General features: G+C 39.2%; 1 protein-coding gene across 1 annotated transcript in view; it reads right to left on the bottom strand.

The window, feature by feature from the left end:
• Window positions 1–24,573, bottom strand: part of LOC138797323 (chloride anion exchanger-like) — a 44,671-nt gene extending 20,098 nt beyond the window's left edge. The window contains exons 1-10 of the mRNA XM_069977323.1: window positions 24,475–24,573; window positions 17,918–18,065; window positions 10,476–10,615; window positions 10,274–10,384; window positions 6,776–6,912; window positions 6,535–6,699; window positions 5,787–5,939; window positions 5,016–5,098; window positions 2,265–2,412; window positions 303–416 (exon numbers count right to left, since the gene is read on the bottom strand). Of these exons, the coding sequence (XP_069833424.1) occupies window positions 303–416; window positions 2,265–2,412; window positions 5,016–5,098; window positions 5,787–5,939; window positions 6,535–6,699; window positions 6,776–6,912; window positions 10,274–10,384; window positions 10,476–10,615; window positions 17,918–18,048 (1,182 nt within the window). The 5' untranslated portion in view covers window positions 18,049–18,065; window positions 24,475–24,573. The remainder of the gene's footprint in view (window positions 1–302; window positions 417–2,264; window positions 2,413–5,015; window positions 5,099–5,786; window positions 5,940–6,534; window positions 6,700–6,775; window positions 6,913–10,273; window positions 10,385–10,475; window positions 10,616–17,917; window positions 18,066–24,474) is intronic.
• Between the last annotated feature and the right edge of the window lie 903 nt (window positions 24,574–25,476).

Raw genomic sequence — 25,476 nt, 5'->3', positions numbered from 1 at the left:
TTAAAAAGCCAACCAGAGTTATGTATGCACACAGTAATATAGACATGCACAAATGCAGAACCCACATACTGTATGTTCACCTGACCAAGTGCTGTGAGTAAGCTGGGAAATTGTCATACCCTCATCTAACAACCCAATTTTGTTTGTGGAGAGAAATGGAAAAAGAGAGTTGAGTAAAAGAAGATACAGTATAACCAGAAGAAGGAGATGGTAGAGGGCAATAGCTTCAAACACATTATTGCTACAGTGGCTTTAAGGCAATATATCTGATTTATAGGCAAGTTTATATATGGAATATTCACCTGCGTTTTCCCCCCTGTGCTTTCTTGGACTGCAGATCTTGACAATGAAGTACTTGCGGCAAAGCCTTTGAAACAGCCACCAAAGATGTTGCTCAATCCAAAGGCTACCAGCTCCTGAAAATGTGTTAAAGAAGCCACATTACCAAAGATAACCACTGAAAACATTTACAAACATGGGAATGATTTGCATATGGGAAATCTTCCCCACTTTGTATTACTGTACATGTGTTTTCTCATCCATTATCTATTATTAAATACACAGCTCATACAGACAACAATGAGCGATAAACATTGAAACATGTATACTTTTTGCTCCAGCTGGCATTCTTATAGTTGCACTATTTGTATTAGGCTATGTTCACACATAGCATTGCATGCGTGTTTAATTACCACTAATTAGTGCTGTGTTGCCACAACTTTGCAGTTTTGCTGTAAAATAGTGATATTTTTTGAGTTGTGGCTAAAGTATTGATATTTCATTGCAAATTGCACAATTCACAGTAAAATAGCTATAATTAACACAAATTAACAACGCTGTAAATCCGTGAACATAGCCTCAGGGCCATAAACATAATAATATCCTATCATTTATAGTTTAACAATTAAAGGAAATATCCAATGAAAAATATTTTCTTCATGACATCTATAGCAATTGATTAAAAAAAATATCTGCTTCCAATAATAAATATATTACATAAACATCAGTGGTAGCGCCCCCTGGTGTTCTCTGCTCTGCTGGTTTCTGGGTCCACCTACTCTCATTGCTTATTTTATATCATATACTAGCTTTATGCACTTCAATAGGCCTGAGAGAAAACTGTACTACATAAAGGTTTATATAAATATATCTCTTTCTGAGAGCGAATGGATATATGTGTAGTACTACTTTTCTCTCTCTTCACATATACAGGCTTACAGAATTGCGTACAGGAAGTATTATGACAATAATATCACAAATAATAAGGCTAGATTCACACTGTGCTATACATTTATGTCACAAAAATATCTGTTGCTCCCACTATTACTAATTCACTGGGTTGTTGCTATGCTGGGAAATTGTGAAGGGGCCACAGGACTTTTTGAGCAAGACCCCAGAACCTTTTCATAAACCCTGCATGGTATTTCGGGTTAATTCCCCCCCAAAGTCCTGTTTATTCTTGACTTAGGAGTCCAATAGGCAATCCTACTCAGTAATCAACAATTATTATGTAGACACACATAGGAAAGCTGGCAAGTACTAAATAAGACTCCAACTGGAGTCCTATTCATCATTATAGGTGGCTGTCTATAGACCGCCTCCTTCCCCAAATATGTTCAGGAAGTGGGAACATAGCCTTATGGCGCCATGGACTTATAAAGGGTCTCAATTTACCTTAATATGCCTCTTCTTTTATAGGAAGGCATACAGAAATTTGGAAAAACATGTTTAATGCTGTATTAAAGGGGTTGTCCAGCAAAAATCTTTTTCATTCAAATCAACTGATATCAGAAAGTTATATAGATTTGTAATTTACTTCTATTAAAAAATCTCAAGTCTTCCCATACTTATTAGCTGCTGTATGTCCTGCAGGAAATGTTTTATTTTCAGTCTGACACAGTGCTCTCTGCTGACATCTCTGGCCGAGACAGGAACTGTCCAGAGCAGGAGAGGTTTTCTATGGGAGTCATATAAAACCAAGACAGAGTTCCTGTCTCGGCCAGAGATGTCAGCAGAGAGCACTGTGTCAGACTGAAAATAAAACAACATTTCCTGCAGGACATACAGCAGCTAATAAGTATGGGAATACTTGAGATTTTTTAATAGAAGTAATTTACAAATCTATATAAAGAAAAAGATTTTCGCTGGACAACCCCTTTAAGAAATAGATGACAATTTATCTGAAATGCAGTGCTGAACAGACTATGGGTCCATATTATTGTGTGTGAAATTTGTAAGCCTTCCTGCAGGCTCTGTGCACATACCTGATTACCATTTATTACATAGTCATGCTTTATGGAATAGACTTTGGCCACAGAAAAAGCTACAGCAAATCCAACAATTCCAATGGAAAAGCCGTCAGCTACACAGTCCTTAAATACTGAAATACTCGGTGCTGCTGGAGGCTGAAAGCTGTATAAGAAGAGATATATGACAAAAAGTTAGAATTATGATAGTATTTTTTTTACATTTATTATCTATTCATAAACTTAAATGAATAGCATTTTTAACAGAACATATGAATAGTTAAGGGGTTATCCAGTTTATTTCATTTAAACCAACTGGTGTCAGAAAGTGCCAGAGTTTTGTAATTTACTTCTATTAAAAAATCTTCAGTCTCCAGTACTTATTAGCTGCTGTATGTCTTGCAGGAAGTGTCAGGAAACCAGTTGATTTGAAAGAAATATTTCTTTGCTGGAGTTCCCCTTTTAAACTGGTTTCAGAAAGTTATATAGATTTGTAATTTACTTTTGTTAAAAAATCTCAAGTCTTCCCATACTTATCAGCTGCTGTATGTCCTATAGGAACACATTGCTCTCTGCTGACATCTCTGGCGGAGACAGGAACTTTCCAGAGCAGTAGAAAAGACCCATAGAAAACCTCTCCTGCTAAGTTCAGTAAGGTCAAACAGGTGTTGAGCAGTCTCTTTGTTAGGAGTTTCAATTTTTTTAATATTAGACAAGATGGAAGAAATCTTTTGAGATCTTTCTTTTTTAAGGTGATGTCCTAATTTGATAGGAGACTATATGTTACGTGGATGTCTAGGAATCTTTCCTCAGTATAAATGTTTTTTTCTATTAAAATCTTCATATTGTTATAATCAAGATAATAATAAAGGAAATATTATAAAGGCAGACTAGATGGACCAGGTGGTCTTTTTCTGCCGACAATCTTCTATGTTTCTATATTGGAATTGGATCTTTGCATTGCCCGATATGTTTTTTTCTCTGATGATAATACATACTGTGATTGTAAGGTTAAAAACTGGGGCAGAATGTCTGTAATCAGAAATTAATTTAATAATAATTCTATTTAAATAGTGCCAACATATTGTGTATTCTGCAGCACTTAACAATTCGGGGGGAGAGCCGCATTGTTAAGGAACACATAAGGAATGAGGGCCCTGCTTGTAAGAGTACTAAAAAAATGCATATAAGGCTATGTAAACATACTGATAGATCACCCAGCATACTTCTCTAACATAGTATTGGCTTTAGTAAAGACCTGCACTGTATGTAAATGAGCCCCCAACTAGTCGTCTAGGTGTTGTCATTCTTCCAAGTAGTCACGGTCCTGGGCAGCATCAGCGCTGTAATTATGCCCCTTTAGGCGTGATTCAAAGCACTGTATCCCCAGTAAGTCATTGAGAAGTGGGCCTTCCCTAGCATCGGAGCTCCAAAGTCTTAATTTGGGCAGATACGTGCAGAACAGCACAGATGTACAACATGGATACGATGCCACTTTGAAGTTCCAATGCTAGGGAAGGCCCGCCTCTCAATGACATAAGGGGGATAACAAAGCTCTGAATCATACCTAGAGGGGCGTGATTACAGTGCTGATACTGCCTACTACTTGACTACTTGGAAGAATGACAACGCCCAGTTGACTATTTGGGGGCTCATTTACATACAGCCTGGGTCTTTACTAAAGTAAGTTTGCAGATTATTGCAGGCAGTGACAGAGGCTATAAGCATATGTTAGCGACATATGCTGGGTGATCTATCAGCACGTTTACTTAGCTTTATATGTGCTTTTTTACTGATTCCGTTCTCTTTAATCACTTGTTTCAACATTAATACATTTTGAGTAACCAGTGGAGTGAAATAAGAATTCAAGTGTACATGCCATTCAGGTTTTGAGAGAGATTAAAGAAAATCTCTGCATGCACTTTAAGGCTATGTTCACATAACCTTTTTTTTTTTAGGTGCAAATACCTCCGTATATTGGTAATTACAGCCATAAATAAAGAAAATGTTTATTATTTACATCCATAATTAGCTAAATACAGTTGTATTTTCACCTCAAAAAACATTGTGTATAGCCTAATAATTACTCGCTGATACAATGCATTTTACCTTTAAAGCGACTCTGTACCCACAATCTGACCCCCCCAAAACCGCTTGTACATTCAGATAGCTGCGTTCGGCAGGTAATGCAGTTATTGTCCTAAAATACAACTTTTAAACTGGCAGCCCTGTGCCCAACGGCCGTGGCCTAGAGTATCTGTGCATTAGGCTGGCACAACCTCTCTGTCCCTCCTCCCCACCCTCTTCATCATTAGCAATGCTCCAGGCAGATTTTCTACTATTCATCACCCGTGTCAGCACAGCACATGGGCTGGATCGTTAGACACCTGTGCAATGTTCAGACAGGAGAAAATGTTCTAGGGGCATTCCTAATGATAAAGAGGGTGGGGAGGAGGGACGGAGGGGTGGTGCAAGGTCAGGGCACAGATACTCCAAGCCACACCCGTTTGACTCCGGGCTGCAAGTTTAAAAGTTTTTTTTAGGACAATAACAGCATCACCTGCCGAACGGATCCAATGACAGATCTTGGATTAAAAGCAGCTATCCGAAGGTACAAGTGGTTTGTGGGGGCCGGATTGTGGGTACAGAGTCGCTTTAAAGTGGCTTAAGAAACTTTATGGAAAAAATATATTAAAAGTCACAGAAGAGGATTAGTCAAAACCAGTGTATTGGACTATTTTATACAGAGACAGATCTAGATATTCATACCCCTTCTGCAATTTTCCAACAGTATCAACGCCATATATTTTCTTGAAATCAAATCCATACGATACACCGGTTGCAATAACTGTCTGCAAAGTAAAAGAAGTATATACAAAATGAACACATGTAGTAAGCATAAATACACAGAATTATTGTCAGTTAGAAATTCTTTCAGCTTGATCCCTTAACCATCATATTATCTGTAGATTCATTTTATTACCCTTTTTATTCAGAAATTAGACACAAATATTATTATTATGTAGATTGTGAGCCCTCGCGGGCAGGGTCCTCTTCCCCCATGTACAAGTCTGTCTTTTGCCTTCATGTAATGTTTTCTGATCTTGTATTGTTCCTGCCTGTTGCCTATCTATTGTATAGCGCTCTGGAACTAAGGGCGCTTTATAAATAAAGAAATAATAATAATAATAATAATAATAATAATAATGTAGATTATACTGTTCAGAGCCTCCATCAGCAGTCCAAAAGACTGAGATCACTTCATGGGGTGGGGGTGGGGGGAGTATTTCTATCATTTTGACACCTATGTGCTTTTATATATATCATAACAGTTAACTTTTACAGCCTAAATAAAGTAACATAAAAAACATTGTAAGGTATTGTTCACACAATGACAAAATGACAGCTGTTTTTTCGGATGGTTGTTATTTAATGGCAAAAGATGGACGCAAATAATTAGCATGAACATTTGCGGCCATCTTTTGCTGTTTAATGACAGCAATACAAAAAAAATTGTATTTAAATGTATTGCTTACTTACCATTATAACTTCAATAGGGATTGGTACAGGTATCTTTGATTTATAGCGATCGTTGATTTCTTTCACTGCAAATACTACAACCATTATAATTATTGATGTCACTAGGTCGGCAATGTTTGTCTTTGTAATATTTTTAAAAACACCCTCCAATGTCTGTAAAAGAAAATAAAAGCTTATTACACCAAAAATATGTGTGTGCTTCAACAGCGTACTGAAATTTATGTAATTATATTCAGAATTATATTAGAATTGTCAAAAAATATTTGTCCTATGCAATGTACTATAGGTAATAAAGTATAAATCTACTGTAGCTCTAAAAGTGCCCATACTCAACAAGCAACCTTTGGCAGGTCCCCATACGGCAGCCTCCTAACTTAGAGAAATGAGACATGTTGCATTTTTACCACCAACCCTTTTGTTTCGAAAGAAGTAAGCTGGTGCCAGAGCTGTCTGGCTGCGGCTTACCCCTGTCCTCCCCATAGAGTAAATGTTAGGTTGTGCTGAAGGTTCATGTGTATGATGAGGTCGGGAGAGATGGCTATGATAGCTATCTCTATTGGCTGTTTTAGACAACACTAAATAAATGAGGAACATATGAGCATTTGGGTTAAATAGCGTTAACTTTTTTGTTGACTTTAGTTTTCTCACTAAAATCATACAGTTAAAAGAGTAATTGTGGACATAAGTAATTTTGGTTCTGCATTCAGAATTGCTGGTGAAAATGTACTAACCGCATAAGTATACTTACATAAAATAAGGACAAAGGTCCACTAAATGGTGCAACTGTTAAGCCGAATATGAATTTCAACTGTGAGACTAAAACATGAATAGCAGCAGCAGTTGTAAAACCACTAATCAAGGAATCCGACAGGTAGATGACTATAAATCCAATTTGCAGCAATCCTAGAGCCAACTGGAAAACAAAAAAACATTGGCATTCAGTGTACAAGTGGAAGAGCAGAGTATTGAGACAACATGGCGGCACTGACCTGGAAGATCCCAGCTAGTACTGTCACTGAAGCTGCTACAGTAACTCTTTTCTCATTCAAATCTGGATCATCTGGATTATCGGGGTACAAGCGAAGTACAGCTGTCCCAACCATTAAACTCAACACAGGAAAGGGACCTGTAATAAGACAGTTTTACCAAATAATCTCCAGTAATTTATTTAAGTAGCAGAACTTATTAGCAGTTTCCTATAATGTTACCAATGCATTTATCTAGTCTCTTCTATACTGTAAGGTTTATTATGACAAGCTTTTTATTCATGAGCCTCTTCGACTTCTGAGGAAAAGTAACAGTAGTATTCAATAAAGCATACTAGCCCAAAGTTATCAGTCTGTGCAGAACAAAAAATGGTGTCATTTTGCCCAGAACAACCAATCACAGATCAGCTTTCATATCCTAATGAGCGCTGATAAATTAAAGCTGAGCTGGGATTGGCCATTTGGCTAAGGGCAAATTACACCAGTTTTTTTTTTATACAGATTAATAACCCTATGCCACTGTGTATACACTATATGACAAGAGTGTGAAAACAGATCTGATCTAGAGATCAGCGAATTGCTGATCTAAATGAAGCAAAGTGCTTCTTTTGTACTGCGCTCCGCTCATCAAGCCGCCGGCCTTTCAGCGTTGCTCCGCTGCCTGCCACTCCTCTCAGGATGCCGGGGAAAGCTGGATTCAATCCTGGGAAACTTCTCCCAGTTTCCCAAGATTGGATCCAGCTTTTCCCCAGTACCTAGGATGGAGTGACAGAGAGCGGAACAGTGCTGAAAGGCCGGCAGTTTGATGAGTGGAGCGCAGTACAAACTAAGCACTTTGCTTCATTTAGATCAGTAATTTGCTCATCTCTGAAGTTTTATGATGCCTATACCACTTCCCAAAAAATGATTGGGACTTGGCAGGAGTGGGCATGGCTATCTGAGGTCTTGTCCATTTAACATATTTATACCAGAAATCTAGTGGAATCTAGTAAGGACAAGATTTGTGTCTTTTAAAACATCTGGCACATCTTACACCACCGTACTTTGACTTTACTATTTTGAAAAAGCTTGTCTGGAAAAAACTCCTGAATCACCTGAATCAAATCTTCTGTTATTTTATTACATGTTGGCTATATTAACACAATGTTTTTTTTTTAGGCAAAAATATGGCGGTATTGTGTTTTTCAAATAAAGACCATGATTGTTATTTACAGACGTAATTATTAAAGTATGGTCATATTTCAAAAAATGTGTGAGCATACACTAAAAGTTGTATAACAAAGTGCTATAGTCCCTTGGATTACAAGCATAATTCGTTCTGGGACCATGCTAGTAATCCAAATCACTCTTAAAAAAAGCAAAATTCTGAATAACGTAAAACAAATGAAACAAACATTTAAAAACAGCTGAATATGTGATATTATAAGTTACTGTACAGTATAGCAATCGGCATGTGGAGTATAATGTATAGTAACATAATGCAGTAGCGTAGTACAATAGGCTAGAATAGAGAAGCAGGGCTGCTGTCAGAGGTCTGTGTGGTCACATGACAGCAACGGGGAAGGGGTGTGTGTTCAGCATGGACCAATCAGGAAGTAAGAATCACAGAGCTGTGCAGGAGTACATTGAGTGTAAGTGCAGGCACATTATAGCAGAAATGGAGAGGATGGGAAACACAAGGGCTGACAGAGACTGCAGGGAGGATGAAGGAATGAGCAGGGCAGATGTGGGCACATACATGCAGCACTCTCTGTCCGGGGAGAGAGGGGTTACAGCTATGGAGAGATTACCTCCACAGTCCTGTCCCCTGATTCAAGCCCCAGCCTGAAGTGGATCTGCTATGATTTGGAAGGTGAAGGAGACTTCCTCGATTAGAGTACAGGGCTGTAGACCACACTATGCAGACCATGCCCCGACCCCACTTTTCCTCCCACCCAATACAGAGAAGCTCTTAAACCAAAGCAATGCTCCTAAACCAAGTTACAATTTTGAAAAACTGTGAGCTCATCTTGCAAAGCACTCTCAATTCTCAAGTTATTCTTAAACTGAGGTACCACTGTACATGTAGAAAAAACATCAGACATGTTTTAGGCCTGCCAGAGTCACAGAACTTTAACTTAAAGTGTCACAGTCATTTTAAGTTTCAAAATCTAAATCAACAGTAGATGTGATATAAATGAAGTTTTCCATATACATTCATTATTTTTTTGTTGCTATCATGCTGTCAAACAAAGCTGAACTTACCAGAATCTCCAGGTCCAGTCTCCTGAAGGCAGATTTTTTGACTTGCGCTGGTTAAAAAAAACCCAGACTAAACACAGGAATTCCAGCCACTACAGAGAGTCAATGTGTCCATCAGTCACATGACTGTCATCTCTATGAGCGCTTAGATGGCCTGGGATACACAGGACTTCCTGTTTTCTGACTCTGAGAAAAAAAAGAGTCAGAAAACAGGAAGTGCTGTGTTGTCCATGATAACAAAAAAAAATTAATGTAAATTGCAAACTTACTTTATATTACACTTATTTTTGGTTTAAATTTTAAAAGTTATAATGACAGGTACACTTTAAGACTGACGCCTTGTTACGATTTGTTATTTTTGGTTGCTAACATGTCGCGGCAAGCATGATGTTACCTTTTAGCCATGTGGACCACTGCTGCTTTTACTACACAATAATATATTATGAGATTGCTTCCATTGTCGTTGCAGTGACATTAACAGTATGGCATTGTACCTATACTTTTACATTTTCGTGCATTTGCATGTTTACCCTCTTTCCTATGTTTTGTATTATTCTCGTCTTAAAAAATTGTAAAATTGAGAGTAAACCTAAGACTGACGTCTTAAGTTAAGGAGTGGCAGTAATATTGGGAATTTACAATTTACTGGAACACTAAATAAATGGTTATAAAGATGGATTTGCCTTCAAGGTAGCTCAGACATGTCGGATCCACAGCGGATTTGACGCTGCGAGTTTGCAGCAAAATCCGCTGCGGATCCTGGTAGTGTAAAGTGAATGGGTCACATACCCGCAGCAGAATTTTCATTCTGCTGCCAGTAAGTGACCCGGCCCCTTTAACCCCCTGCATCCCGCCGCCCGCAACCCCCAGGCCTGGAGCATACATTACCTGCTCGGCGCTGTGGCTGTGTGTGAGGCTCCCGACTCCCCTCACTCCCCACCAGCCAATCAGTGCACGGCAGCAGCAAATAATGTATGCTTCGGGCCGGGGGCTGCGGGCGGTGGGATGCAGGGGGTTAAAGGGGCAGGGTCAAGTACTGGCAGCGGAATGAAAGTTCCTCTGTGGATATGTGACCTATTCACTTCACACTACCAGGATCCGCAGCGGACTTGGCTGCAAACTAGCAGCGTGAAATCCGCTGCGGATCCAGTACATGTGAAGCTACCCTTAAAAGTATAATAACCTAAAAGCAGTTCTTATATTCTACCCCCACAATAAAGTGATCCGTTGTTTACTAATTATAAAAATTCAGTGACTCACCAACTGATATGTGTTTCGATGTACCTAAAAAGAAGTAGATGATGACTGGGAAAAATGCTGCATACAGTCCATAATCAGGGGTCACATTCACCAACAGAGCAAATGCAAGACCTGAAATGATAAAAAGTGATAACTTTATATGTTAAAAGAATTACACCAGAATTGTCCAAATTCCATAATACTATTTACATGGTTTATTTACCTTGTAGAACTGCTACCAGGCCAGTACTGACTCCAGACACAATATCGCTGAGAATCCAATCCTTGATTTGGTACGTGGGCAGCCATGACGCAATGGGAAAAAATGTAAATGCAATTCTTTTAGCTTTTGCTTTTGAGCACCTAGAAATGGATCATAGTGACATTTTATTATATAGTATAAGAGCTACTGAAGGTATATAGTTAGTAGTGTTCAGATGAGTTAGGACCGAATAGTGATCAGTAAGTAATGATATTGCTTTACTTAGTTGCTGCCTTGGTATGGAGATCATATGTTTCAGGCTACGTTCGCACTGTATCTTTTTATTTAAAATGACGGCTGCTATTCATTTTTAAAATAACAGCTGTTGTTTTCAGTTTCAATGATTCCCCTTTGAAGTCTAAGGAAACAACGGACGTTAGTTCACATAATGTATAGAATAATGGCCGTTGTTTGCAGGGGACAGTTATTAAGTAACTCTTTAGAAGCCACACCCAAAAGGGTATTAAAAGCGGCCAGCGGTAAACCTAAACATGAATAATGCACCAGATGCAACAGATTTCTGTGTGGCCTTACAGCACCTCTAAATGTCTCTACATCTCAAATGGCATTTTTCGGGAGTGTTGCCAGTATACACTCACCGGCCACTTTATTAGGTACACCATGCTAGTAACGGGTGGTCTTCTGCTGCTGTAGCCCATCTGCCTCAAAGTTGGACATACTGTGCGTTCAGAGATGCTCTTCTGCCTACCTTGGTGGTAACGGTTGGCTATTTGAGTCACTGTTGCCTTTCTATCAGCTCGAACCAGTCTGCCCATTCTCCTCTGACCTCTGGCATCAACAAGGCATTTCCGCCCACAGAACTGCCGCTCACTGGATGTTTTTTCTTTTTCGGACCATTCTCTGTAAACCCTAGAGATGGTTGTGCGTGAAAATCCCAGTAGATCAGCAGTTTCTGAAATACTCAGACCAGCCCTTCTGGCACCAACAACCATGCCACGTTCAAAGGCACTCAAATCACCTTTCTTCCCCATACTGATGCTCGGTTTGAACTGCAGGAGATTGTCTTGACCATGTCTACATGCCTAAATGCACTGAGTTGCCGCCATGTGATTGGCTGATTAGAAATTAAGTGGTAACGTGCAGTTGGACAGGTGTACCTAATAAAGTGGCCGGTGAGTGTATATCAAGTTAGTGGCTAAAAGGTATACTAATGTATACTGGAGAGGGCCTGTTAATTTTAATGAGCTAAACTTTTGTCTACTACTAACTACATTAAAGGGGTATTTTGGCTGGTCCCTTAAAAATAAAAGTGCACAAAACCCATCTGGCTTACTCACCACTCCCCCTATGGACGTTTTGACACCTTCCCAGCATCTCTCCACCTCTACAGTTGCTTGTTCTGAACTTTTACATTTTCAAGATGGTGTCCGGACAGGAAACTACATCTCTCAACATGCACTGCACTTCCTATGTTACATTATGATGCCTACACTCGTCTGTCCAGTTGTCCCTGTCCACCTCTGTGTGCACCATATCGCTCTCCAATCCGCATCTTCTATCCAACACATGTGCAGTATAGGGGAAAGACCTTTGCCAGGGAAACGGGGGAGTATAGGGGAAAGGTCTTGCTCAGGGGGAGTCTTTTTTATTCTACACTGCGTATGCACCAAAGCTCTCTGCTGTCTGCATCTCTTTCTATTATTACATGCTGTCTCACAGCTCTGGGACCCCCGCCTGTCTCTGGGATCCCTAGCTCCAGCAATGTCATGACCCTGCTAATAGACTGCCTGCTCAGCCAATTAGTGACCGGGACGCGACACCACTGCAGTCACTGATTGGCTGAGCGTGTGATCCATCAACAGGGTTGAGCATTTTTCGTGACATTTTTCAAGTGATGACAATATTGGAAAATTTTACACATTTACATATTTTACAAATTTAACACATAAAGTGTTAGAAAAGTCTATACAATTAATATCAGTATGTGACAATAATAATGATATCATTATTTATGTACCAGTAAGAAGAATCTGCATTATACAGCACATATCTGGTAAGAATATAAACTCAGTTTAGTGCAGTTTCTGTTTATTGCTAGCTCAAAGTAATAAATATATGTTGTATTCATTTGACCAAAGAGCAATTGCTTTGCCAGTTCAGACAATAATCTTGAGGTTACTCTTGCAGCTCTAACTTTGTATATGATTTATTTATATGACATTATAATGCATTCTTTTTTGCAAACTGAGGAAAAATGTGAAAGTAACAACCAGCTGTTAACATTTATTAACACTTAAGTTTACACACCATTGAAATGATGGATGTTTTTATTGTACGACAAATAACAGCTGTTATTTTATAAAAATGGCTGTCAATTTGACAGTGTGTGAACACAGCCTAAACAGGTTCTTCAGGACCACAATATTGATGGTCAAACTCAAAGACCATCAATATTAGGTCAGTGGTGTTCTGATTCAGAATAACCCAGGGGCCACCATCTCACAACTGCACATAGGTGCTTTTAACATTTATACACGCTCATCCAGATATGAAGGGTATGGGCTGCATGCATTGACATTTTATGTAAACAGCTTGTTTATAAACATTAAGGGGTTTTCTGGGCAGAAAAACTTTTTTTTAAAATGTGTGCCCTTTCTTATTATATTTTTTTGGCTTCATATATCCCCAAGCTTAACCCCTAGACCACCCTGGACGTAGGGTTACGTCATGGAAGTCTGTCCCCAGACGACCCATGACGTAACTCTACGTCCTGGGTGTTTCTCCCGCTATGAAGCGCGCTCCGCAGCGGAGCGCGCTTCATAGGAGGTGGGGGCCGGCTGCAGTGAGCAGCCGGGACCTCACCAGTAATGACATGCTGCAGCGATCGCGCTGCTGCGTGTCATTAACCCCTTCAACGCCGCGATCGCTGCGCGACCGCGGCGTTTAAGTGTAAGTGACAGGGGGAGTCACTTACACTTGTGATCAGTGAAGAAATCAAACTAGTGTATGTAAAAGTCCCCCAAAGGGACTTCAAATGTGTAAAAAAAAAAGTTCAAAACACTATTACACTACCCCAAAACCCATCCCCCAATAAAAGTTGAAATAACCCCCCCTATCCCATTATATAAATAAAACATATAAAAATAAATAAATAGATAAACATATAATATACCGTAGCGTGCGTAATTGTCCGATCTATTAAAATATAACAAGCGTCATTGTGATCGGGGAACGGCGTACACGAAAAGAGGGAAAAAAGTGCGCAGATTTTATGTTACATTATATATTAAAAAAAAAACAATAAAAAGTGATCAAAACGTCCGATCTTCACAAATATGGTATTAATAAAAACTAGAGATCATGGCGGAAAAAATGACACCCCATACAGCCCCGTAGGTGAAAAAATAAAACCGTTATAAGCGTCACAATAGGCCCATTTTATTAATATTTAATTGCCAAAAAAAAAGGATTTCATAAAAAAAATACATATATAACATTAGAGAATCTGTGTAACCTGCATATGGTTGTGTTCGGGCTGACCTATAGAATAATAGTATCATGTCGCTGTTGCCATATAGTGTATTACGTAGACACAGGAACCCCCCAAACGTTACCATATTGCATTCTTTTTTACGATTTCACCTATTTATATCTTCATAAATAATATATTTGGAATTCCATCATACATGTTATGGTAAAATGAATGACGCCATTACAAAGTACAACTATTCCTGTAAAAAACAAGCACTTACATGGCCCTGTAGATAGAAAACTGAAAATGCTGGAGCTCTTAGAAGTGGAGGAGGGAAAAACGAAAACACTAAGCTTAAAATTTGCGCGGTCCACTGGGTTATTTTGGGCCTGGTCCTCAAAGGGTTAAAAACAGAAACAAACATGCCTATGTAGCCATCCAGTGCTCTGATATGCATTGTAGTCTGTGACGTGCATACCAAACCTGTTGAACCCAGATTCGGTTGAAACTTTTTTTTATAAAAGTGAACTTCAACCTTGGGTAATTTTTTTGGGCAGAGCCTGACACACAGCAGAAATTAGAAGAAGGAAGGATCATATATCCTCAGGGTAGCTTATAGTGCCTTGCAAACATGTTTCCCAGCCAAATAACGAACATAGGGGGAGATTTATCAAACATGGTGTAAAGTGAAACTGGTTCAGTCGCCCCTAGCAACCAATCAGATCCCACCTTTCATTTTCCAAAGAGTCTGGGAGGAATGAAAGGTGGAATCCAATTGGTTGCTAGGGGCAACTGAGCCAATTTCACTTTACACCATGTTTGATAAATCTCCCCCATAATTTTTATGGTGTTGTGAAGAACAAGTGCAGACAGGGTTTTTTGTCACTTTTGTGCACTTTTTAAGATGCCAGTCCTGTAGTAGAAGTAGAATCTGTCAGCACCTGGACACTACCACTGGTGCTGACAGTGTGCTGTGCTGTGGCAGGCAGTCCCCTAGTGAGCATGTTACCATTTAGTTATTTGTTAGTGGAGTGGATTGTGTGCAAATTTTGGCCCTCTACTGTAATAAGGAGTGAATAAGGAGTTGTGCCTCATCACTCCTTTCTCCTCCCTCTCCTTCATGAATAATCAATGCTGCCGGCTCTCCTGCTCACGCACGTTGTCTGTCAGTATTTGCCAACAGAGGACTGCTCTGCAATCAGATATAGTTGAATATCTTAGTCTATTTTGGAGCTGTGGTCTAGGGGTAAAGCACCTGTCTACAGACCAGCAACTTCTTTTTCTTTGGTTTGAGTCCCCTAATGGAAATTAAATTCCCCTATTTATTTTTTGTATTATATTTCGTTATCATTTTTAAAAGTTAAAGAAATTACAAATCAGGTCTCAATTACTTTAGTTCTTTAATACAATGATGAGAAAGAAAAAAATAACTATATATTTATTTTTCTAATCATTTTATTTAAAAAAATTAATTAAAAAGTGATTAGTTAAAAACGAATCCCGATTGGGAAAAGATGATACAATATTGCGGGAAAAAAACAACAACTATATTTCATTTCCTTCAGGGGAGTCAAACCAAAGAAAAAACTGTTGCTGGTCTCTAGAAAGTGCATAATCCACTCCACAGACAAATTATGCTGACAGATTCCCCTTAACAGTTTGTAAAAAGGTGCATAACCTGTTGCCACTCCCAAAAAGGTATAAAAAGGTATTGCTTCTTCCAATGTTTATATGTGCATATAAATACTGGCATGCATCTACCATCAAAACGACCTTTTTAAAAAAAAAATAATAATAAACAAACAAATAAAGAAACATGAAAAATCCACTAGTGGGCTATGTTCACATGACGTTTTTTTTCTGTTCATTTTCTTCCTTTCAAAATTATGTGCCATCATCTTGAGTATTAAATGACGTCGGTCAATTTGGTGCCCGTCATTACAACAACGGCTGTTGGTACATTATTCTAGTTCAGGCCCATTTGAGTGTGGGTGTGGCCCTTTTTGAATTTGTGTCCATGAGCGAACCGGCCGAGGTTCAGGTCCGTATGAACCTGAACTCTCGGCTCCTGATTCCCGCTGTCTGCCCGCTCCGTGGAGAGGGTGGACACAGCCTGGGGACCGCCTAGAAAACAAGGATACAGCCTATGGCTATGGCTATATCCCAGTTTTCCAGGCAGTCCTCAGGCTATATCCACCCTCTCCACGGAGCGGGCAGACAGCGGGAATCAGAAGCCGAGAGTTCAGGTTCATACGAACCTCGGCCGGTTCGCTAATCTCTAGTAATGACAAACAAAAAGTCAAAATAATGAGTGTACAGAAATATATGCTGTTTGACTTTAGCATTTGTTTAGCCAAACAGACTTTATTACATTAAACGGCAATGGCAAACATAGCTCTTACCAAACTGTGCGTTTGGCATAAGCATTATACATGTAAGATTTATGTCTGCCGAGCATAGTGGGAAAAGGATGCGGAATGGTAACTGAAGCTGTTCTAGAATCAGAGAATCAGCAGCACTCTAAAAAATGTGGTGAACGAAGGTAATTTATGCCATTATGGGCCATGCAACAAGAGTGAGCAACCTCCCAGGGCCCTTTTCAAGAAAGGGAAGCTGAAATGTCTGTCTTGTTTGTATGGCACATGATAGAATTAACCCCTTAAGGAGAGACCCTAAAATGGCCTTAATGACTGCGACAATTTACAATTTTACGTTTTTGTATTTTCCTCCTCGCCTTCTAAGAGCTATAACTCTTTTACATTTCCATCTACAGGACCATGTGAGGGCTCAGCAACAGGTGTACTTTGTAATGGCACCTTTCAATGTACCATAAAATGAATGTTAGAATCCCCAAAATATTATTTATGTTGTGAAGCTGGGGAAAAAATGCAATTCCACCAATTTCAGGCGGTTTCTGTGTTTACGTAATAGTCTTTATGGTAAAACTGACATGATATCTTTAATCTATAGGTCAGTCTGAATATAGCGATATGCATGTTTATATAGCTTTTCTAATGTTTTACAATTTTTTTTTAATAATAAAACTTTATTTTTTGCAAATAGGTGTGATTACAATGGCCCTATTGTAACTCTTTTAATGCATTTATTTTTTTTACCTATATGAAGCATCATTTTTGCCGGCATGATCTCTATACTACAGACAATTACGGACAATTACGCACGCTGCAATGTATAATATGTTTATTTATTTTATTATTTTATAATGTTATTTATAAAATTGGAAAGCAGGTAATTTAAACTTTTATTGGGGTGGCTGTTATGTCATTGTTTTTAAAACTTTTTAAGGGGACTATTATATTGATTTATTACATTGCATTGACTGGTCAATGCTAGGCCATAGAATATCAGTGTTATCTGTGATCATTACATAGAGCCTACCTGTGGCAGACTCTATGCAATGATCACCAAGCTGACTGCATGGTGGAAGGTAAGAGACCTCTGTCAGTCAGCTAAAACAATCTTAACCCTTGCAGTAACACTGCGGGGGACCCAATTGGACAGTGACAGGAGCCCAGCTCCAGTCACTGTGTTAAATGCTGCAGGGGTTAATGGCAGATGGCTGCGCGATGATGGGTGACTTGGCTGCTGATAGCTGCTGGTCCTCACACTCTGTGAAAAAAGCTCAGCTCCTGAGCTCGCTTAACAGAGCCTCCAGACCTATTGGCATACTGGTACGTCATGGGTCCTTAATTTCAAGAAAAATAAACAGATAACTAACATGGATAAAGCAAGTCCTTACATATAACAGTCAGAAGAAGCTAGTGGACACTGTAAATAACTTTATATGTAGATAATTTTTAGGGCTCTATCTATGTTTTCCAAGTCTTTCTAAGGCTGCATCCAACTTCTTCAGTCACCGGTAATAAAATGCCACGCAATCAGGTTCGGATGAACACGAGCGTGCTCGAGGTTCGCTCATGTCTACTTAAAATACAAATACAGCACTTACCCAAAAAATACACGTAAATGATCCAGGAATGTTTTATGGTATCTTTCAACTTTTTCATTCTCAACCTGAAATCCATTTTCCGAGTATATAGGCCTGGACACCACATACTGGTTTCCCACTGTCTCATACATTGTTTTGGGTTATTGATCTTGAAGTAAATTACAGAAAACAAGAACATTGAAATTAATAGTAATGAAATAAAATAAAGTCTATTAATTGTTAGAATAATAAATATATAGATATTTGTAAGTCATGTATAGTGTTATAGTAATGTATTCAAGAAACTCTGTGGGGAAATGTATTGATGCTTTCACTAGAAAGCCAGTGTAAAAAATGTTGCAAATTTTTGTGCAAAAATTGTGCACATGAAGTAGGAGCCACACATTTTTAGGCTGGGTTCACACTACGTATATTTCAGTCAGTATTGTGGTCCTCATATTGCAACCAAAACCAGGAGTGGATTAACCCCTTAACGACAAAGGGCGTATAGGTACGCCCTATTGCCGGTAAGGGCGTTCAGAGCGGGCCGCGCGGCGACCCCGCTCTGAACCGCGGTGGTCCCGGGTGCCGCGTGTAGCCCGGGACCATAGGTATTAGCGGGCACGGTCCGATCGCCGTGCCCGCTAATACAGTAATCAGATGCAGCTGTCAAACATGACAGCTGCATCCGATTACCGGATCCAGCATCTCCCTGGTGTCTAGTGGCGGAGATCGCTCCTCCGGGATGGTTTCTCCGTTTCTGAAGCCGGCCGGGGACCGCTCCAAGATGGCGCCGTCCCCGGCTCAGCACTCGTTTGTTTCCGGCTGCAGCAGCCGAAAACAAACGAGTGCCGATCTCATGGATCTCAATGAGAGATCAAAGTGTATATACTAGAAGTCCCGCAGGGGGGCTTCTAGTATATGTGTAAAAAAAATAAGAAAAGTGTTGTTGTGAATAAAAAGCCCCCTCCCCTAATAAAAGTCTGAATCACCCCCCTTTTCCCAGGTTATAAATAAAAGTAAATAAATAAATAAATAAACAAACATGTTTGCTATCGCCGCGTGCGTAATCGCCCGAACTATTAATTAATCACATTCCTGATCTCGTACGGTAAACGGCGTAAGCGCAAAAAAATCCCAAAGTGCAAAATTGCGCATTTTTGGTCGCATCAAATCAAAAGCGATCAAAAAGTCGTATATGCGCAATCAAGGTACCGATAGAAAGAACACATCATGGCGCAAAGAATGACACCTGACACAGCCCTATAGACCAAAGGATAAAAGCGCTATAAGCCTGGGAATGGAGAGATTTTAAGTGACGTATATTTGTTGACAATGGTTTGAATTTTTTACAGGCCATCTGATACAATATAAGTTATACATGTTATATATCGTTTTAATCGTAACGACTTGAGGAACGTGCATAACAAGTCAGTTTTACCCCAGGGCGAATGGCGTAAAAACACATTTCCCCCAAATAAACAAAATGCGTTTTTTTTTTCAATTTCACCAAACTTTGAATTTTTTTCTGGTTTCGCAGTGTACTTTATGCAAAAATTCAGCCTGTCATTGCAAAGTACAATTAGTGACGCAAAAAATAAGGGCTCATGTGGGTTTCTAGGTGGAAAAATGCAACTGCTATGGCCTTTTATGCACAAGGAGGAAAAAACGAAAACGCAAAAATCGAAATTGGCTCTGTCCTTAAGGGGTTAAAAACACAGAAAGGATCTGTTCACACAATGTTGAAATTGAGTGGATGGCCGCCATATAACAGTAAATAACTGCCATTAATTCAATATAACAGCCGTTGTTTTAAAATAACAGCAAATATTTGCCATTAAATGGCGGCCATCCACTCAATTACAACATTGTGTGAACAGATCCCTACTGTGTTTTCAATCCACTCCTGGTTTTGGTTGCAATATGAGGACCACAATACTGACTGAAATATACGTAGTGTGAACCCAGCCTATACCAGCAATTGCTTAAAATTTTTTAGCAATTTTAGACTAGGTTGAGGCACTGTAACATAAGGGTAAAATTTAGAGAGATTTATTTGACAGATTTTTGGAGCCAAAACCAGGAATGGATATGAAAAGAGGATCAGTCTTTCCTTTACGACCTGTTCTCTGCTTACAGTCTATTCTTGCCTTTGGCTTCAAAGATCTGTCAGATAAATCCCTTTGTGTAAACGCACCATAAGTTTCGACAATGAGAGACTTCCCTCATTTTCCTGTTGTAGGAACATAGCCTTGTAATGCACTCCATTAAAGTCAATAGGAGATTAGCCAATTGCACACATTGTATAGTATAACAGCCTTAACTGAATAAAACCGTCTAAATTATGAACATGCTCATTATTTATGACCTGATTTTGTAAAAATATGTCTGTTTCTTTTCATCTGTTCAGACATTATTTTAATTTCACTCAAAATTATTGTATTGTATTGTATTTAGCTTTTATTTTACTGTGTGTGAACATAGCCTTCATAAAAACCATTGATAAATTCCCCCTATTTTCAAAGAAACACTTCATATTTACTGTAGGTCACTAAATGGTTTTATTTTAGGCTATGTTCATACAAGAGAGTTTGCACATGGATTAGCTCAAAATAATGGGACCAATCTACATGTGGCTGGCTACCCATCAAGAAGTGACATGTAATATTTATTTTTCTAAAACATTGGCTTTAATCAGCAGCAAAGAAAATAAACTGCAGTGTATTAATTTTATGTTTGCACACTGTTTTTTAAAGGCATTATTTGCCATTCAAAACAATGGCTGTTAGTTTGATTATTGAATATTGGCCGAGGTTTAGCATGTTTCAACAGCCGTCATTGTAATGACTCAAAGTTGGCCCTTCTGGTTGTTTCTTAAATTAAAATGTCTATTGAATTTAATTAAAAGGACAGTGGGAAAAAAGACAATTATTTAAGACATTGTGTGAAGCAACAGCTGTTGTTCTATAGACTTCAATGTTAATTATAAAGGCCTTTATTCTAAAATAAAATGGTGGCTGTAATCAGGGCCGTTTCTAGCGGCGGGTGGGCGGGGCGACCGCATGGGATGCTGACAGCTAGGGGGCACTGGTGGCACCTCCACAGACCTTACCTAGCCGCACACACCCCTGCCCGCCTGCTGGCCCGCCCGCCACATCATCTGTCTCTCCGCCCGCCGGCAACATCATCTGCTTCTCCGCTCGCCCCACCACCTACGCAGATCGTCAGACCGCAGTTCCTCCCCGTCCCATCACCTGACAGCCCGCTGCCACCTCTGAACACATCTTCTCTATCCTCCAGCACGCGCAATGATGTCATATCACGGTGCCTGCTTGAGGATAGGCCTGCTCCTCGCAGGCCGGAAGAGAAGATCAGATGAGAGATAGAGGGACCCGCTGTATGCAAGAAGGTGAGTATAATGTTTTTTTTTGTGTGTGTCTTGTTAATTGGCAATGAAGGGTATTACTATGGTGCAGAACATGGGAGGGGGGATTAATACTATGGGATAGAACAGGGAAGAGGAGATTAGTACTGTGGGGCAGAACATGGGGGGATTATTACTATGGGGCAGAACATGGGGGATTATTACTATTGAGCAAAGCACAGGGGGTAATTACTATGGGGCAGAGCACGGGGGGATTAGTACTATGGGGACAGCAAAGGGGGGGTAAATACTATGGGGCAGGACATGGGGGATTATTACTGTTGGGCAAAGCACAGGGGGGTTATTACTATAGGGACAGCAAAGGGGGGGATATTACTATGGGGGTGCAGCACAGGGGGGATTATTACTATGGGGGTGCAGCACAGGGGGGATTATTACTATGGTGACTGCACAGGGGGGATTTTTACTATGAGGACTGCACAAAGGGGATTATTACTATAGGGACTGTACAGAGGAGATTATTACTATGGGGCAGACCACAGGGAAGATTATTACTATAGAGACAGCAAGAGGGGATTATTACAATGGGGAAGACCACAGGGAAGATTATTACTATAGAGACAGCACAGGGGGGATTATTACTATAGGGACAGCACCGGGGGGGATTATTACTATGGGGATGTCTTTTGCAAACAGCAGACGTTTTTTAATTAGTTGTTCACACACAGTTTTCCTTTTGTCATGGTCCTTTCTCTGTTTTTTTTTATTATATTCAATGGACTTTTCAATTAAGCCGCACCCAAAGGCCAATTAGTAACCCAAACTAGAATAATTGACCAACAGCCATTATTGCACTAAGGGAAGGCCATACAGCTAGCATAATGTCCATTATTTTAGCCTCAAAACGACAGATGTAATTTTAAACTGTGCAGAAAAAAACGTGTGAACAACTGTATCTGCATGTCTGTTTTCTATATATTTACCCTGCAACAATACATGGTACCTATTGAAGTATATGGTAATACAATTTAATATGTAGAAAATTTTAGTTAACAAGGGATATACAATCCCTTAAATACATGGAGAATTGGAAATTCACAATACTTACTCTCCTGTAAAACAGAATGACATGTGCAAGGAAACCTTACAGAGCATTGCCTTGACTGGATACAATTGTATCCACTTTGGTCTGTACAGGATTTCAGTCTGTGACTGTAAATACCAATGTTTCTATTCACTGACAGCAAAGATCCTCATAATGTTGAGGGAATAAAACACAAAGTATAAGAAAGATTACATGTAGAGGCTATGTTCACACACTATATTCGTACAATGACATACATTGTAGCAACATAGCCAAACTGTGTAATTAAAATACTTTTAGGCTATGTTCACATGGCTGTAATTTAGAGGTAAAAGTAAATACTTTCAATATAATAATGTGCCCCATTGAAGTCAACAGGAAATTGAACAGCAGTGCATGCACAGTATATAATAATGGTCGTTATTGGCCATAATAATGAACATGCTCATTATTACCTGTTATTGCAAAATACAGCCGTTTTATTATCATCTGTTCTCAAATTGTTTTATTTTCTTTCAAATTATGGTCCTATTTAGCTTTTATTTTATTGTGATAACCTAGGCTTAGCATCCAGTGTCTAGAATAATGATTATAACCCCCATCTATGTATTGATAAAAATGTTACAGATCTTAGAAATGACTAATAACAAGTACAAGTCGGCTATGTTAGTATGCTTACATTTAGTACCCTCCCATGTTGTGGCGGTAAAGACCAAAGCTGGTTTGTGGCTAGAATCCAGCTTTGGTGCACTACACGAATCTCACTGGTTAAGATTTAGGCAATTATTTCACGCAATGAAAACCCAGATGGGTGGGAGTAGGGCTAAGTTTCATATTTTTAGTTTTATGGAGACAGTAGAAGAAATGCACGGTAATAAGAAAGGGGAACTGAAGAGACTATATATGATTTTCACAGAAAATTTATACGCAGATTGGTTTATTAGTAGTAAGAAAAGAACAGAGACAGAAGTAGAGTGGGATAATATCCTAGGTAATGTTAGGAAGTGTAGTTTGAATAAAAACCATCAGATGGTCCAGTTTAAAATCTTACATCGTTTGTCATCTGACCTTTTTACGTAAGGTTGGGGTTAGATTGGATGACACATGTCCTAAATGTGGCCAGGTTGGGGCAAATTATATCCACATGTTATGGAGGTGCAATGTAATACAGGTCTTCTGGAGGAAGGTTGTGGACTGTATGGTTGAGAAAATGGAGATTGTGGTACCATATTGTGCGAAATATATTATACTTGGCTGCTCGGTGGGCTTGGAAAGCCATCAGAGCTTTGTACTTAAAGCTTTGCTCTTAGCCAGGATAGTAATTCTGAGGGCTTGGCTGGACCCCAATCCCCCTGTGTTTGAACGGTGGTTTAACCTCATGGGGAAAATACAAAAGTATGAAAAAATATTAGCTGGGGCAAGGGATAAACCCAGGAAAAAATATTTGAAAACCTGGGGGAAATGGTCTGAGGACTAAAGGAGTTGTATGTTTTTGTTTTTTTTCCCCCCCTCTCTCGCCAGTCTCAGGGGTGGGGGGGATATATAGTACTTTGGATTAGTAGGTATTTGTACTCGCTGCGAGGAGAACTATTTGTATTGTCTTTTTATGGAAAATAAAATAAAAATAATATATAAAAAAAAGAAAAAAAAAAAAAGAATCCAGCTTTGGTCTTTTATACCACAACATGTGAGGGTACTAAAGTCAGCTTCACGGGTACTTAGAGGAGATGTCAAAATTATTCTGGGTCTTGTAGTACTTTGGAACAATGTATTATATAAACAATTACTTTAGTCCTGAATGAAATTATGTTGTTTGTTAAAAAAAATCTATATACATATAGAGGCTATGTTCACACAGCATCTTTTTAGGCAAAATAACAGCTGTTCTTTGATTGTTATTATTATAATAATAATAATAATGTTATTTTAAAAACAACACCTGTTATTTTGCATAAATGACATTGTGTGAACATAGCCATAAAGTAGAGGAGTCGTAGGAGTGCTGTAAAGCTCTGCTGCAGAAATGTAAGCATACTGTAATGACACTTTCTGCATAGTTCTTCTACTTACTCTACTGCTACTCATTCTACTTCACTTTGTGAAACTTACCCATGTATTGAATGACTTTGCCTTGAGTTCCCAGGTTTTTGTGATGTCGTAGTCCTTTAGGTGCCTAAACTGAAATGAAATCTTTGACATTTATTCGCTAAGGACGCATCAGTAGGATGTCTTATCACCTCCTTGTAATTATTAACATGTATTAACTTTTACAAGATCTCTTAGATCTCAAATGGCCTTGACCATTGACAGTGGAATCAATAGAAAATAAAAAAAGTTGTGCAGAAGTGTCTATAAGGCATCTTGGGCTACGTTCTCATGACGTTAACATTGAATACACGTGTATTTCACACCCAAAACATGAAATACAGACACTCTCAGATTCACAGTCACATGTCAGAAACTGTCCGGAGCAGGAGAGGTTTTCTATTAGAATTTGCTACTGCTCTGGACAGTTCCTGTCACAGACAAGAGTAAGCCTTAAAAAGAAAATACCTTTATCGCATACAGCAGCTGATGATGAAGTAATTTAAAAATCTTTTCAAGTTTCTGTCACCTGTTGATTTCATTTATTTTCTCCAGATTACCCCTTCAAAGGGGTATAAGAAAATTATGTTAAATGCATACAAACATATAACTTTCTAATATAGAGTTATCACTGATAGTAATGGCTTCAGGGTTCTTTGGCTTGATTAACAATTGACAAAAAATAAAAAGCAGCAGAACTACAAAATAAGTATTGCCTACAGCTCCCCAGATCCTCCCTCTGGGTAAGAGTAACTTGGATTAAGAGCCTTTTGCCAGAAGAGCTCACAGTTTTTCAAAATTGTAACTTGGTTTAAGAGCATTGCTTTGGTTTAAGAGCTCCTTATACTAGGTGGGAGGGAAAGTCGGGGAGGGGCATTGTCTGCATAGCGGGGTCTACAGCACTGTACTCTGACCTAGGAAGTCTCCCTCACCTCCCAAATCATAGCAGATCCACAGATCCACTTCAGGCTGGGTCTTGCATCAGGGGACAGGACTGTGGAGGTAATCTCTTCATAGCTGTAACCC

This window comes from Dendropsophus ebraccatus, chromosome 1 (genome assembly GCF_027789765.1).
Source record: "Dendropsophus ebraccatus isolate aDenEbr1 chromosome 1, aDenEbr1.pat, whole genome shotgun sequence".
Taxonomy (NCBI): Eukaryota; Metazoa; Chordata; class Amphibia; order Anura; family Hylidae; genus Dendropsophus; species Dendropsophus ebraccatus.
Note: the sequence above shows the minus strand (reverse complement) of the source record. Positions and strands in the feature narration are given on the sequence as shown.